At 41.8% G+C, this 16454-nt stretch overlaps 2 protein-coding genes across 2 annotated transcripts in view; one reads left to right on the top strand and one right to left on the bottom strand.

Moving 5' to 3' along the window:
- Nucleotides 1-16454, top strand: part of kcnh5b (potassium voltage-gated channel, subfamily H (eag-related), member 5b) — a 1142829-nt gene that overhangs the window by 355058 nt on the left and 771317 nt on the right. The gene's annotated exons all lie outside the window — the stretch shown is intronic.
- akap6 (A kinase (PRKA) anchor protein 6) overlaps nucleotides 1-16454 on the bottom strand; it is a 207656-nt gene that overhangs the window by 89577 nt on the left and 101625 nt on the right. Inside the window, exon 13 of the mRNA XM_046062163.1 lies at nucleotides 12119-12239. Coding sequence (XP_045918119.1) covers nucleotides 12119-12239 — 121 coding nt within the window. The remainder of the gene's footprint in view (nucleotides 1-12118; nucleotides 12240-16454) is intronic.

The following is a 16454-nucleotide window of genomic DNA, read 5'->3' as shown; positions in this document are numbered from 1 at the left end:
ATGTGTTGACTTACAGTAGTTTATAAGATGTCATTAATTGCATTGCACATTACATGGTTGTGCTCTGTAAGTGAAAAACAGGTTACAGTTACAGAATTCCTTATAGCCATGCAGTTTTATAAGCAACCTGGATTGAATGCAGCAGGCGATACAACATTCATTATAACCACGAGTCACTTGAGACTTGACTTAGACTCTTGCTCAGTGACTTGAGACTTGACTTGGACTCTTGCTCAGTGACTTGAGACTTGACTTGGACTCTTGCTCAGTGACTTGAGACTTGACTTGGACTCTTGCTCAGTGACTTGAGACTTGACTTGGACTCTTGCTCAGTGACTTGAGACTTGACTTGGACTCTTGCTCAAAGTTTGAAAATGAAACCAACATGGTTCTGAATGACACCTGCACTGGTGTGTTCACTGTTGCTTTACCTGGTCCGTGCTTGAACAAAAATCCACCGTGTTCTTGTCTTGTAACGTAATAAGACGCATGTCTCTGTCTTTCTCTGCAAAATGCTAAAATGTGCCACCAAATATACCTGAGCGGCCGTTCATTTACCTGGGCGGCCTGCCCAAGTAAAGTCTTTGTGTGGAAAACACTGACATAACGCCACCGCTATCGCAAGTGCAGACATACAACCCTATGGTGGCACTACAGGAAAAACAATGTTCATTTGATATGATTCATCTGTGTACCGTGACTGCTTGCTAATACACAGCTGATTCTGAACTGTGACTGATCAATCAGAGCATCTCTACTGCTTTTCTTTTCTATTCTTTTCTTTTGTAGTTTTTCCCCTGGCTGTTTCTCATTGTACTGTTTGTAATTCAAACTTTTACAAATACCAAATGTGTTTCCATACGATAAAGAGACATCAAATGTGGGCTTTCACTGTGTGTGTGTGTGTGTGTGTGTGTGTGTGTGTGTGTGTGTGTGTGTGTGTGTGTGTGTGTGTGTGTGTGTGTGTATGTGTGTGTGTGTGTATGTGTGTGTGTGTACACATTATTCCCGTACTTTAATGTGTCCCTCTGCATTTTTATAAGCTGTGCATGTGTGTGTGTTCATTCCTTTGTGTCACCGTCAAAATATTACCACGGTCAGTAAAATGCCAGGCTCACATACACATTACACTTCTGGGAAATGAGTGTTGGCTCCGCCCTCCTGTGGGACTCAGGGCCAGAACCTTGATCATCAATTGGCTGAACTACAGGGGCCTTGATGTGTGATTGGTTGACAGCACCTACAAGGTCTGATGCTTGTTTCATCTCCCTGTGGACCCTCAGCAGACTCTCACACACACACACACACACACACACACACACACAAAACCAGGCACACACACACACACCATCTGGATACACACACCAAGGAAAGACAGATGAAACACACACTGAAGAAAAAGAGAATGAACAGAGCAGACACATTAAACAACATGCACACACGTAAAGGAACACACACAGAAACAGAGAAGAAAGGATGGACAGTCACACATGGGAAACACAAAGACAAAGCACACACACACACACACACACACACACACACAGTAATGCAATAATGTGAATAAACAATATGAAAAAGAGATAAAAAGAATAGAGAGACAGGAACAAACAGAAGTTTACTTAGATAAAACTAAATCAAACGCAACAGTTACTAGAGGAGCAATGCAAAGCCACAATTAGTATCTCTGATCTGATATTAATTACAAATAAATATCTATTCTGACTCAAAATGAGTTGGGCCTACATCAAATCATTATGCCTTACTCTGTGTCTACACTTGCCATGTAGTGAGAGCAGTATGTCAGCAGCACAGCAGCAGCAGCTTGTCTTCAGACATCTGTCTGAATTTACACGGGTTGCCTTTTACTGCATGGTCACCAGGCCTTGACATTAGCAGTCACTCTTACTAGCCGCTTTGGCGGCTGGCATTCACGGGGCTGCCCGTGAAAAGTCGAGGATTTGAGTTATCAGTTGAGGAGACCACGAGACGACTTGTATTTTGTCAGTCCAATCAATGCACTTTTGTTTTTTGGCTGTGTCACTGTACACAGAGCGATGCAGGAGCAACAGCATGGCAGGCTGTAAACTTTATTAAACAGAGTCTCAAAATGACCACAAACTACTAAACTGACTGTGATGGAAACGGAGGGCAGCGTGAGGCCGGACAGCGACGCCGGACACCGACGCCGGACAGCGACGCCGGACAGCGACGCAGGACAGCGCAAGGCACTCCATTGTGATCGAGGTTAGTTAAGGTATCCTGTACACCTTCACATAAACCATCTTTAGTTGAATACAATATTGGTTTAGTAGTTGCTGCCTCTGCAGTAAAAGGAACTTTGAGAGTCTTTTAAAAGATACGTTTTTGTTTCAGATTTGTTTGTCCTTTCTAAGAGAAAAGTCAGGAACCCCAAAGTGAGCACGCCCCTCACATTTTTGTAAATATTTGATTATATCTTTTCATGTGACGACACTGAAGAAATGACACTTTGCTAAAGTAGTGAGTGTACAGCTTGTGTAACAGTGTAAATTTGCTGTCCCCTCAAAATAACACATCACACAGCCATTATTAATGTCTTAAACTGCTGGCAACATAAGTGAGCACACCCCTATATGTCCAAATTCAACATGTTTTCATCAGCATTTCTCTGCCACTCAGTTCTTTCAGCTCGGTTGTTGTGTTACTGTATCCTGTTCGTCTAAAGGCATTTAACTACACAAACTCAATCAAAATGCTGAAGCCATAAAAACATACTTTACTTGCCAGGTAAACACAGCATGGAAAAGAAGTTAACACATGTGCAGAGACACTCACATGATGATTTTGACTGTTATCACCAGTTAGATCAACCTCTCCCAGAGACCCATTATAGATACAGGAGTTTTGCTACTTGGCAGCAGATGAAGGTCTCAGGACGGCAGAAGCCTGGTCCCCTTCTTAAATTAATCAGAACTATGCAGTTGATGACCACACAGTGGGAAGATTTACAAATTATTTTGGCCTATGTTTACTGTTGTGATCGTGTGCTTGTAACACACGCACACACACACACACACACACACACACACATATCTCTATCAAAACACACACACACAAACACTCCTCTCCTCCTTCCTCCCTCCTTTCCAAGGTTGATAAGTGCCTCCATCTAACACCACAATAAACAGTAGAGCCTCGGCCTGCCAAGCCTGCCTGCAGAAACAACTGTCAGCCCAGCTTTCCTTTTCCGGAGGACACACACAAAGAAACACACACAGGCAAAGACGCACACATAGACACCCGGCTTTCTCGCTCTATCTCGGTTGCACGCCACACACAAACACACACACACACCTCAGAAAAGAACAACTTTTGTTGGGCCCTGGAGTTGCTATGGTTACGGGGTCGAGTCCCCCCAGCATTTTCGTGGAGCACAGCGAGGTTCTTTAACGGTCACATGGAGAAAAAAAAAGAAACACTGAAAAAACAGGGGGTTTAGAGCTTTTTTTTTTTTTCAGCACACACACACACACACACACACAGGCATGGTGAAATCTCCCAGCATGCATCTGTCCTGAAGTAGGCCCGTGTTCAAATGACTACATGATACTTCAAAACACAGAACATCTCACACATTTTAATGAGTGTTGGATAATGTTGCTTTCTGTTATAAATATCTTTTAACAAGTCAGGCCAACCGAGTATGAACATATAGACAGATGAGTAGGGTTGGGGATCGTTTGGATTTTTTTATGATTCCGGTGCCAACTCAGTTCTTTTAAAACGGTGCCTGAACCGATACTTAAAAACAAACAAACAAACAAAAACAAATATATATATATATATATTTAAAATTATTTAAATTGAACAATACATATTTTAACAATTTAAATATAATTAAATATAAATACAAGTAAATACAAAAGACAACAAATTCACAATATATAAAACCTAAACCACCTAACCCAAATACAATAATATAACACTAAATACCAGTTACAGTACTGGCAGCAAAATTAATTTTGAGTTGGTATTCATATGCTGCAAACCAGCTTCAAACTTGTGTTCTCCAGTGTTTCCAGGAGGTCAGTGAACGTGTCATGGCTGTCAGTGAATGTCTGATATGTGTAGAAAGAAGCCTGCCAATCATTTATTTTCCTAGCTGTGATTGGCAGAGAGTTAAGGGGGGGGGTCCTGCTATGCTAACGATAGCCTGTATTGTTGCAGCATTAATAAAGACCGAGCAAAACCGGCTGTCGTCTCGTAGCCTTTCACTGAGGGATGCTACGTTCGTACTACGGTGAATAGTGGCCCTGCTTCTTACATCCATTTCGGAGCACAAGAGGGAGAATATTTCAGTCCAGAGATTTAAGTGGCATCAAAATTCGGTCTGGTCGGTACAGATCGTCTGCGGGCCTCCCCTCAGACGAAGATTGGGAAACGGCACCCCCACCACATCTTTAGTTTACTTGGTAAGTTTCGCTCAATTCCTGGATGCCTGTGGGATGATGATTATATTATTGGATCCCACTGACACTCAAAATTTGAGCGAAAATAGCCTAATATTGCTGTTTAACTTCTGACTACACCAAATACCATTTATTAGTTTCTGACTTTGATGGGGGGAAAACTACTACTACAAAAACTACTCTATCACTGAACTCTCACACATGTAGGCTAATCTATGTGATCTCCTTTTGATAACTAATGCAATAAATAATGTAATTTTTTTTTCACTTCCATTCACTGAGCCTCCCTTTAGGGAGGCCCACTTCACATTTTGAATACTCCTGGTTTAGGACACTGGTCCTCAATCTTTTTCATGTCAAGGACCCCTAAATTGACACAAATTAGTCCACGGACCAACATTACTAACTTATTGTTACCACAATAACTAACTTGCCTGGTTAAATAAAGGTTAAATAAAAAAAAAGGCCCCCATCTGATAGGATTTTGGCTTTCAGATGTTTTGAACCGGTTCCATGTTAGCACCAGGTTTTGGTAACCAACCCTACAGAACCCTACTCCAAAATTTATTCATGATTATATAATTAAGAATGGTTTAGTGTAGTAAAATAAAGGATTGTGCAGGTGAGGTAGGAACTCTGGATTTAAATGCAAGACGCAGAGTAAGTACATATCTTTAATCAAGTTACAGATAAAACACTGTATTTATGTTGAGGTGCGGTTGAAGAATCCACAAAAAGCTATAAACTGACCTTGAGTTTAGACTATTTTGCCAAACTGCTGTTCCCAAGGTCAAGAAGGTCAAACATTTACAGTCAAACCACTGACGTTTTGGAAGCTTTAGTCTTCCAGGTAGCCACCGGCTTCAGTTTATTTGTATGAGTAGCAACAGTCAAGTGGTTTCATGTTTATATCTCTTGTTCTGTTTGTAATATCTAAAAGTGACTCGATAAAGCAAAGTTATCAATGTCTTCTGATCCCGTTAAATGTTTGGAAAACTGCAGCTACAATGTTTTGTAATCAGTTGCTTTATATAAAATGCCTACAACAAGCCAGAGCTTCTTCATTTAGCTTAAATTTCCTCTGACAAACAATCCGTAACCTAAATCGGTGTTTCCCATAAATTAACGAGACCAAGGCGGCCCGCCACAGTCTAATTTGCTCCGCCATAGTCTCAAAACGAACCGAAAATAGTTTTACACACTCATAATAACGTTTCACACATCTAACTGTGTTTTGCGGCGCTGCTGTAAGCTCTCACGCTCACACACTTTGGCATCCGACTCGAGACAAACACTACGGTAACGTTAACCGTCTGTTTCTGTCACTCGTTTGTGAGAAGGCGATTAAGCTAGCCGCACCTACATTTGGAGTGCACACGTATTCCAGCCTTTATGGTAACTGAAGCGGCCCAGAGCGAGCTGACAGGCAGGTTAGAGACTTTATCCTGTCAGTTTGTCTCTTTACAAAGACAAGTGTTGCAGTATGAGAGTCCTGCCTGAAGAGAGGCTGTGAAGTCTTCATGTTACACCGCACGAGAACCACATACAACATTATTTATCAAACTGGGTCGGACTGGATGGATTTAGCGCGAGGAGGAAACACGTGTCAACGACTGGTTTTCAAAATAAGGTGTCTATACAGGATGGAAATAAGATTAATTGGATTATATTCACAGAAAGTATAAAAAATGTGTCCATTAAAAGTAAAAAAACAATGTTGGGGAAAATACTTATTCTATTTTCTATTCTTTGATTTAGGATTGCTGGAAAAACTTTATATACATTTGTTGACTTTTGTTGCTGTTTCATCACCATTTATTGCTCTACAATGGGTTTATGATTAAATAGTTTACTAGAGCACAACATTGTTCACGAGATTGCAAATTTCTTCATAGATAGCATCTTCATTTTGCACCAAATGAATGCATTTGGCATTGGAGTGCCCCCGTACCCCCGTACCCCCCCCCCGCCCACCATAGTCTCTAAAAATCCTGTGGGAAACACTGCCAACTATATTCCATTTAAAATGATATAAAACTGAAAAGAGCAGCAAATCCTCACATCTGAGAAGCTGAAAATGACAGAATAAATAAGTGTTTGACTAAAAACTAATCCTTTCAGCAATAGTTTGTTTTTATCAGTAATGTTTGTAAAGATAGCAGTAAAACAGGCCTATATTTTCAAAAGGTTTTATTGGAAACACTAGAATACAAGTATATAGTATAAATATACTTTGAGTTTATATGGGCATAAAACTGCTAAAATGGACGCAAGGACTTTTACTGTTATTGGAGTGTATTCACAGTGTGGCATGGCATCTTTTGTAAAAGATATAAGTGGTGGTGTAAAATAAAGTAACAGACCCAACGAGTGAAACCTGAGTGATATATAAGATAAAAATAGGCACATATGAGCAGCTTACAGTACACAGCCCTGTCTATGTAACTCTCAGCGGTGGAGAGGGAGAGAAACAGTATAAGAAAGCGACCTTGGACCGGGCGAGGAGACGCTGTCGAGCTCCACATCAATATTTTATCAGGAGAGTTGACACATCAAAAAAAGAAAAGAAAAAAAAAAACAGAGAGAGAGAGAAGAAGGAGAAGAATGCCCAGAGATTCCAGAGTCATCTAAAATTCATGCATGCATCATCGCTGCCATGAATATTCATACGGAGATGAATATTTAAGTGCGACTCCTATGGAGAAATTAGGTTCATCTTTACACTTATCAATAATTCGCAGGCCAGGTGAGTCTCATCGGCCCCTAAATAAATCATGTCTGCACACACAAAAAGAAGAAGAAGAAGTTTGGACGAAGAGACAGAAAGAACAGAAAACAACACAAAGTTGCGTGTGTGTGTTGGCTCGCAGCAGTGCCTTCTGGGTAAGGAGAGAATGAGATTTTGGCGGATGGCAGAGTGTGTGTGAGCAGCAGGGCAGTCTAAATATTACTATGTGCGTTTAACTTCTAACATTGCGTTTCCGCCGCTGTAAACTCGCACGCTCACACACTTTGGCAACCGACTCGAGACAACCACTTTTCTTTTGAGGTAATTACGTTAACATTAACTAAGTGTTCGAACAGCGTTGAGAGTTTCCACTGTCACTCCTTGGTGAGAACGCGATCAAGCTAGCAGCTAAACTTGGGAGTGCACAGGTATTAGAGCCTTTATGGTAAACGCAGTTAAAAGTGGCAGAGCGAGCCGACAGGCAGGGTCATTTTCTCTCTTCACAAAGTGTTACAGTATGAGAGGCCATTAAATCTTAATTATACACAATACGAGCATAACGTACAATAAAATGTTTCAAATTGCGTCGGACTTGGTGAATGGAGGATACACGTGTGACAAAGTCCGGTTTTCAAAATAAGGTGTTAAAACAATGTACACAGTATGGAAATAAGATTAATTGACCCTTCGCTAAGCCACGCCCCCCTTAGTTACTGTTGCTAAGTCCGACAAACTGTTGGAACTTTTATCACGGCGCTGCCACTGTCTACTGCTGCACTGCCCGGGGAAATATTGACAAATTTGTTGGCAAAACGATCTCAGAAAGAAGCAGACAGTTTTGCAATTGTATTATACATTTGAAGGTTGTATTCAGGCTGTCAGACTGACTCTAACTGACTCAAATGGATGTGAAAAAAATGAAAGATAGAAGCTAAAGCCCACCGATCACACAGTACAAGTGAACCACTGCATCGCCCGACGATTGAGACAAAAGATAACGATATTAAGGATCAACACATGTCCTGGTCATTAAAAAGCAGAACATCAGGCTTTATAACGTTACATTCAGTAGGAAGTTAGCTAGCGTTAGCTAACTAACATTACATTAGGAACAACCCAGAGCTGATATTTTTCTGGATTTGTTTCAGGTTTTGGAAAGAGAATAAATCGTACTTCTCCTTTCAACCTCTCTGGGTAGCGACTGTAACTATTATAAGTAACCCAGGAACAGCGTTTCACCAGATCTTGGAGAAATACGGCAGAAAAAAGCTAGAAAACGACTCTTTTTGCATTAGAGTCAATGAAGTGCAGCCATGAAAGTGTCGGACCTCAGTTTAATGTGTCCATTAAAAGTAAAATAGATGTCAGGGAAATTACTTTCAAATTACTCTTTGATTAAGGGTTGCTGGAAAAACATTAAATAAATCAGTTGACTTTTATTGCTGTTTCATCACCATTTATATCAATGCAGTGTGTTTATTATCAAATTGTTTACTAGGCCTCAAAATTGTTACAGAGTTCTTCATAGATCTAGCCTCTTTTTTGGCTTTTAAAGTGCACCAAATTAATGCACTTAACTTTAAAATGTACAAAGGGTCGATTTCCACCCACAATAGTATCACAAAATCCTGCTAAGCTTCTGTGGGAATTTTACCAAGAACGCACAGTTTTTAATACGGAAAATACATAAATATTTAGGGCTTGGGCGATTCATCAACATAGTCGACGTAATCGATTATGTAAATACATTGATTCCCGTTACGTGCATCGAAGGGTCGCTGCATCCGGTGCAAGCAGGGATACAAAACTGCGCCTTCGACTGTCTAAAGTTTGGGAGTATTAGACAGACTTTCAACAACGTGCTGCTCTGTGAGCTCTGTGGATTGGAAATAGAACATAGAAAAGATATAAATTCAGGTATGATGTAGGTATGATGCAAATTAGCGACAACAGGCATAAACGAGAAACCAGGGCTTGCAAAAGGTTCCTAGGTACGTATCCAATATGCACAAACAGGCATCGTGGAAATATACATGCACTATCTTGGCTGCAGTCTGAAAGGAAGAGGTGTGATGCGAAATTCGCGACAATTGGCGTTGAGGGGTTAATCGAGTAACAGGCTACATTTTTTTTCTTTAGAATACACAAAATTAGTCATTAGATTAATCCACAAATATAATAAATAATCATTAGTTAGATCTATCGAGTTGAAAAATAATCGTTATGTGCAGCCCTATAAATATTTGCTAAATACTTTGATCAGGGGCCCTTCTGCGCCCGCGGGCCGCCAAGTTGATGTTCACTCCCATATGCCTGATAGTGTTACAGCTTTCATTTAGCTAACAAATGGCACCAAAAGTAGCACTGGAAGCTACGTCTTGTTTGACATTGCATATAAAGTTAAACAAGCTTTTTCCCAGAACTTGACTCCTGAAAATTTGTGAACCAACAAATCTATTTTTTTTTTCTGTCTTGTCTTTGATTTCTCTGTCAATGTGTGTGTGTGAAGGGCAGAAGAGGATGACTCAGATCTCTAATCGCAACACATGCTGTTCCTCTGTCTCATTTGGCTTCAGTGAAGTCATTACACAAACACACACCAACACACACCAACACACTCACACACTTCTCTATGATATGGTTATGCGGGAGGCTATGGCTTGTAATCCCATTCTCCTTGGTAAGGATGAAGATAGGGTGTGCGTGTTTGTTTGTGTGTGTGATTGGCTGGAAAATGGGGATGGTGAAGTGGAGGGAGGAGTAAAGGGAGGGATGGGGGAGACAGACAAATTGATGGATGAATGAAATGTGGGAGGACGCCGTTTGTATCAGCTACCTCTCTACATATTTCTACGTTTTTGATTAACAGTCCTCAGGGCTGATGGGAGATTTGTGATACCACAGTTAAGCCAATGAGAAGAGAATCTGTGTTGTGCACTACAGTAACATTTCTCGACATAAAAACCACAAACAGAACAGAAGTGCCGATCACTCTCAATTCCTCACTGTATTTACCGTTTTCCTGCCTTCATGTGAGAACTGTATCACACACCGGACAGGCAGAAAACAAAGTACAGAGGCTGGGTTGTGCCAACTCAGGTGAGAAAATGATTTAAAGCTGGGAAATAGGACATTGGTGTTTTCTGATGCAATACTGTTATATGAATGATGACGCACACCGCCGATGTGTTTCACCTTTCTGTGTTGCCAAATAAATACATTGCAAAACATGCTGTCTGAAACTCTGTGTGTTTTGCAGAGACTGGAACAGTCTTGTTTTGGTTTGTTTATCTTGAAAATGGACATGTGGGCTGTATTTTAAACACTAGTAAACACGTCTGGTTCCAGACATCTGAATCGCAGCCCACATCTCCAGTTTTTTTTTCCTTCAGTGATTCAAACACGTCTGGTGCTGTGCTCACTCACTGATGGCTGTCCCCCTCCCCCCCGTCCCCGGTTGGAGAAAGAATCAACCAATCAGAGCTTTGCAGGCAGGACTAAGAAGGAGGACGGCATCTTCCTGCATAGGTAGCTAAGCTGGCTACCTCACAGCAAACAAAATGACGTTGTTGGGACAGATATGTCACACAGACACAAAGTTTCCCAGTGAAGTTGCTTGGTACTTGCTTATTGAAAGCAGATTAATGCCTTATAGACCTGTATCAGTCAGACTCCTTTCTACCTGCCGACAGGCGTTGGCTGAATCCAAATGTCCAGACTTCAGCACAGTTACACACTAAATCCATTTGCCTTTAAGTTAAGGGCCCTCAAACTGACTTTCCACTCCGGGTACAGACATCTGATTACCCTTAAGCCATCGTAATATGGATGTGAGAATGATTTGACAACACGGACAAGATTTCAGCTGTGGTCGAATTCATGGCAACAACTGAGGTCTTAAGTGTTGTCTTAAAGCACATTTTATCCCCTCACAGCCCAGCGCCCTCGCAGACATCAAGTGATGAAGGACTTAAGACTCAAGGGGCTCAGTCCGATAGTTTGGAGGGTGGATATTTGGATCCAGACAATCCTCCAAGATGGTAAGAGGCATCAGCCACGTGGAGGAGGCAGAGAGAAAGAACCACCACAGAACGGTGACGATAATGTAAACCAGACTTTCTTTCATTCCTGTTTAAAAGGAAATACTTTCTGGTACTAGAAAGAAAGTTGTTGGATATATTTGTGTGTGTTGTGAGGTTCCTGAGTCACAGGGCCTTTCTCTACCTGCGTTCTTGTCTATACCTCTTGTGTTCTTGTGAAACGTCTTCTTTTGTGGCCTAAGTTCTGCCCCAATACACCAGTTCGCATTTTGGCAAATTCACAGAAGTGTTCTTAACATGCTCATTTTACCGACGACGCATCGGTTGGTAACTTGTGTGAACTTGACAGCACAGATATCCCAGCATTCATTTCAGCATTCAAGCGAGAGAGGCGGAAAGCAGCTGAGAGAGAGGCCGACAACAGAACGTACGTCATTTCATCATTAATACACTTCTGAGAAGTTTTGAGGCGAGAAATCAACCGTGTAGATTTTGATTATTGGCAGTTGTATGACTTGTTTGTGGCAAATTAAAAAGTTTGCAAAGTTTTAAGCTAGTATCTTCATTATTATTACTATTTATTATTATTTTAGAAATTACATTGTTAGTGTACAGTAAAGTTGTGGTTACAGTACTTGCTTTTGATTTGCTTTTATTTTATATAATTCTTATTCATGCACCAGAATACCAAAGCAAATTCCTTGTAATCTAAACCGTACTGGACAACAAACCGGTTGAACAATGCCGGCAAGAACACATCGTCTCAAACTGTCATTGCGAGTTAATTTTCCCAAGAAAGACTAGCAAGTTCTAGCATGTTCCCCCAAGAACACAAGTCCATTCTTTGAATTCTTGGTTGGTAGAAACTCCCTCAGACAGACAGACTACAGAGCTCGTCTTACCTTAAAGAGGTGATGTCTCTGCTCCTCTGACATCATCAGCTGGTGGCTGTCCGTTACCATGGCATCCATGTCCATCAGCCAATCCCAGAGCTCCTGGTACTCTGCCTCAAACTCCTGCAGACTGAGGACAGTGAGAGAGATTATCAAGATGAATTATTGTTGTAATTCAATCTTTTTTTCCCTGTTATTCATTTTGCTGTGTCCTACATGTTCTACTTTCTGTTATTGTTTTTTGTGTTATTGTAATATTGTTTTGTCCTGCGGCGATGAGAGACATATGCATCTTGTTATGTTGATAAAGAATGCGGCTGAGAGAGAGAGACTCTGACAGATAAAGGCAGACTCAGAGAAGGCAGAAAGCAGACAGAAAATCCGTTTTCAAGCTGCCGTTTTAACTGAAACTAAAATTAATTTACATCGACTGGCTTCTGACGTCGGACACAACTTCCTGTGATGCTCCTTCTGCGAGTTTTTACAGGTAAACCAAACATACAGCTGACAAAAAAGCAGTAATCAGTTTATCAAAGGTTACCGCATTAGTGTCCGGTGGAGACGTGGTTTTGGTTTTGGTCTCTCCTTTGAAACACAAAATCAAGTCAAACTTTTCCACATGAAGATAGAACAGCTTATTTTCAGTTCTACAGTGTCACAAGTCACTTTCGTACGTGTAGTTCAGTTAATTTGGTCAAGTTAGTTCCAGTCAGTCTTGTGTTCACTGTCTTTCATTGAACAGTTTTGGCGTTATCTTGTATCATCAGTGCTACTTGGGCCCAACAAGGGAAAAGAAAGTGTTGACTGACAGCAAATCTTTACACCTTATGGGTTTATTTATCTTCTTCGCTGCCACAAAGAGCTCATACAGAAATAGGTGGTTATGAGGATTATTAAGGGGCCGGTATACTCCTTCAGAACTTCGTATCAGATGGTCAAACAGCTTCTCCGCACACCTTTCAGATGTCCAGTTAGAAAGAGTTGTGTCCGGCAATTTCTGTAACTTTACAAAACCATCAACGCGGCGTTCACACCCACTTCACACCCTGGAGGTTGTCGAAGAGTGTGGAGGTGAGAAAGGAGCCAGGCTTTGAAATTCTCTCAACAACACGTATCCCTTAAGCCTATAGTTCACACTACACGATTTTTAGCTCGGCGACCGTCAGGCTGTGATCTGGGGTAAATCAGCGATCGATCGGCGGTCGGCAGTCGTTATGTGTGAACTACACAATGACGCATCAAAACGGCCATCTGCCAGATATCTAGCACGCCAAATATCTGGAAGAGTCGGCCGAATTGACATCCAGATCCAGCCAACGAGAGCCGGCAGCTACTTTTTCTCTGCTAAACACTTTTTACTCCCCTCCAGCTCTCTCTGTAGCTCAGATGATCCCTGCTACCTGCGTGTGCTAATCCATCCTTTCTCCCACAGTCTTTGTCTTTATAATTGCCATCTTTATAACAACAAACAACAGCTGTTTCCTGTGCAGGTTTGCTTCATTTCAAGTTTCACATTTCACGTGTGTTTTCTTGTCAAAAATTTGCAAAACATTGCAACAAAAATTGGGTGACATAGGGTGTCCTTGTCAGCTCGCGTAGTGTGTGACCTCCTGTCACTGATCAGTCACCGATCAGTGTGAACGCCACAACGACTTCAAGACTTCAGTCACATGGCGGCAAGTTGTGTAGATTGAGCGGAAAGGCCATCGGCCGACTCTAAAATTCGTGTAGTCTGCATGAGGCATTAGACTACAGTGGCAAGAAAAAGTTTGTAAGCCTTTTGGAATTTCATGGTTTTCTGAATAAATTTGTCATAAAATGTGATCTGATCTTCAGTCAAGGTATTGACAAATATTATCTGTCTAAAATAATCCCTCAGGTCTTCATTGAGAACAACCAAAAAAACCTCATAGTGCTTGTGGAAAAAGTATGTGAACCCTTGAGTTAATGACCTCAAAAAAGCTAATTGGAGTCAGGTTTTAACACACCTGGAGTCTCGAGTTTGGAGGTGTGGACTACAGCTACTTTGACTGATTAAAAACTCCTCAAAGTTTTGGAGTAAGCTCTGCAAAAGAAGCACACGCTTATGTGAGCCATGCCTTGCCAAAAAGAGCTTTCAGAGGCTCTTCGGTAGAGAATTGTTGATTTACATAAAGCTGGCAAAGCTTACAAAGTGATTTCAAAGACTTTAGAAGTTACCAGTCTACAGTTAGGCAGACATTCTACAAATGGAGACACTTTGGGACTGTTGCTACTCTACCAAGAAGTGGGCGCCAAGAGCACAATGAAGACTGATCAATGAGGTAAAGAGACAACCCCGAATGACAGCCACTGGCTAACATCTCCGTTCACGCATGAGTCTACAATACATAAAACATTCAACAAGCAGGGTATCTGCAGCGGGACACCACGAAGGAAGCCGCTGCTTACTAAAAAGAACATTGCTGCACGCCTGACGTTTGCAAAAGAGCACACTGACACTCCACAGCGGTATTTGCAAAATGTTTTGTGGACTGATGATTGAACTATTTGGACGAACAGAACAAAATCCGTCTTTTGGAGTGGCCACGTCAGAGCCCAGACCTCAACCCGATAGAGGCTCTATGGAATGACTTGAAGAGAGCCGTACACATGAGGCCTCCAAAGAATATGACGGCGCTAAAGCAGTTCTGCCAGGAAGAACGGGCTAAAATTCCTACTGAATGAAGTGCAGGTCTGATCCACAGTTACAGGAAGCGCCTGGTTGAGGTTATTGCTGCCGAAGGGGGTGGGGGGGGTCGGTCAACCTGTTACTTTTTTCACTGCCATTTTGAATGTTGACACGAGGGGTCAGAATTTATTTTGTGTTATATTTTAGACACATTATATTTGTCAGTACCATTTACTTAGATGAAGATCAGATCACATTTTATGACAAATTTATGCAGAAAACCATGAAATTCCAAAAGGCTGACATACTTTTTCTTGCAACTGTACTTCTGTTCCTATTTATGTGTACCACCGAAAGCAACACTATGAATGTCTTCCAGGAGGGACTGTCATGATGCCCACAGTTAAACAATCACAGCGTCACTATGATGGCTGGATTTTCACCCCGCCTTTGAGACAGACACTTCGGAAGAGCTATAAACATTTCTGATGTGGTTGGGCTTAACACGACTCTTAACTGAACTGCAACTATACCTCAAATGTCAATGATGGAAGGACAAAGCAGTGGAAACCACACATTTTAACTTGAAATAGGTTTATTGTACTTCCATTCTGTTGTACTTCCATCTTAAGGAGAAATTAAACTAAAGACAAACCAAATACAACCAAACCAAAACGGTCCACTGACTCCGGCTACGGCATGTTACAGCTGCGCGTCCACTGGTAGCGTCTCAGAAGCGTTTCAGCAGCGGACCAGGTTATTGACTTGTAATTAATTTGTTGTTTTAATGCTTCCACTACCTTCTTCGCGCCTCTCTGTGACCCCGTTTTCTTCCGTCAACTTCCGGCTGCATACGCCACAAGGAGTATTTCAGAATCAGAGCGTTTTGCCTGCCTGATTTTGCGGACATGTTTAGATTTTGTTGATTAGGTCATTAGTGTTTGCTGTCTGTGCTTTTTCTATGGTTAAGTAGGTTACGTAGTTAAATGGTTTCTTTTTGTGTCTGTTTTAATAGTGTTCATTGTTGTTTTACAATCGGGAGTCTCCGCACGGTGTTTTATTTTGAAAATTTAGTGGATTCTCTATGCCGTTCCCTGTCTGCCCAGTTCAATCTGCTCTGTTCTGCTTGACACGGCTTCCATCACAAACAGACCTGCTAACTACTCTCTGCACAGCGGAGAGCCGCTTCTGGTGGTCTCATAAGCATTAACTATAATGGCCGCGATTAGCTCCGGCAACCGCGGCGCAGCTGCAACGCGCCGTAGCCAGAGTCAGTGGACTTTAGGCGTAAGGAGATCGAGGGTGAATAGAGGATCCACCAGGGAGGCTGAATTCTCCTGATGAACAGACTCCACCAGGCTGCTGCAAGGAGAGATTGTCCAGAGGGTCATTTTCATCCTAGGGCATTTCTTATTCACCTCCTTCTCCACTTCCTGCTTCATCCCACATCCGTCCTCCTCCTCCCTTTTCCACATTTCACCCCCACCTATCAGCTTTCGTTTCACCTCCTCCTCATTCTTCTTTCCTTCTCAATTTCCTACTCACCCTGTCATTGCTCTCCCTCCCACATTCCCTCATATTGTCCACATTCACTGTTCACCTCCTCTAACTCTTCCTTCCTCCTTTTATCTTCCCCACAGTATTTTCCCTCACCCTCTCTCCCTCCTCCAGAGTCCCCTTTCCGCCTCACCCCTC

Source organism: Micropterus dolomieu, linkage group LG11 (genome assembly GCF_021292245.1).
Source record: "Micropterus dolomieu isolate WLL.071019.BEF.003 ecotype Adirondacks linkage group LG11, ASM2129224v1, whole genome shotgun sequence".
Lineage (NCBI taxonomy): Eukaryota > Metazoa > Chordata > Actinopteri > Centrarchiformes > Centrarchidae > Micropterus > Micropterus dolomieu.
This window is presented reverse-complemented; position numbering and strand designations above follow the sequence as displayed.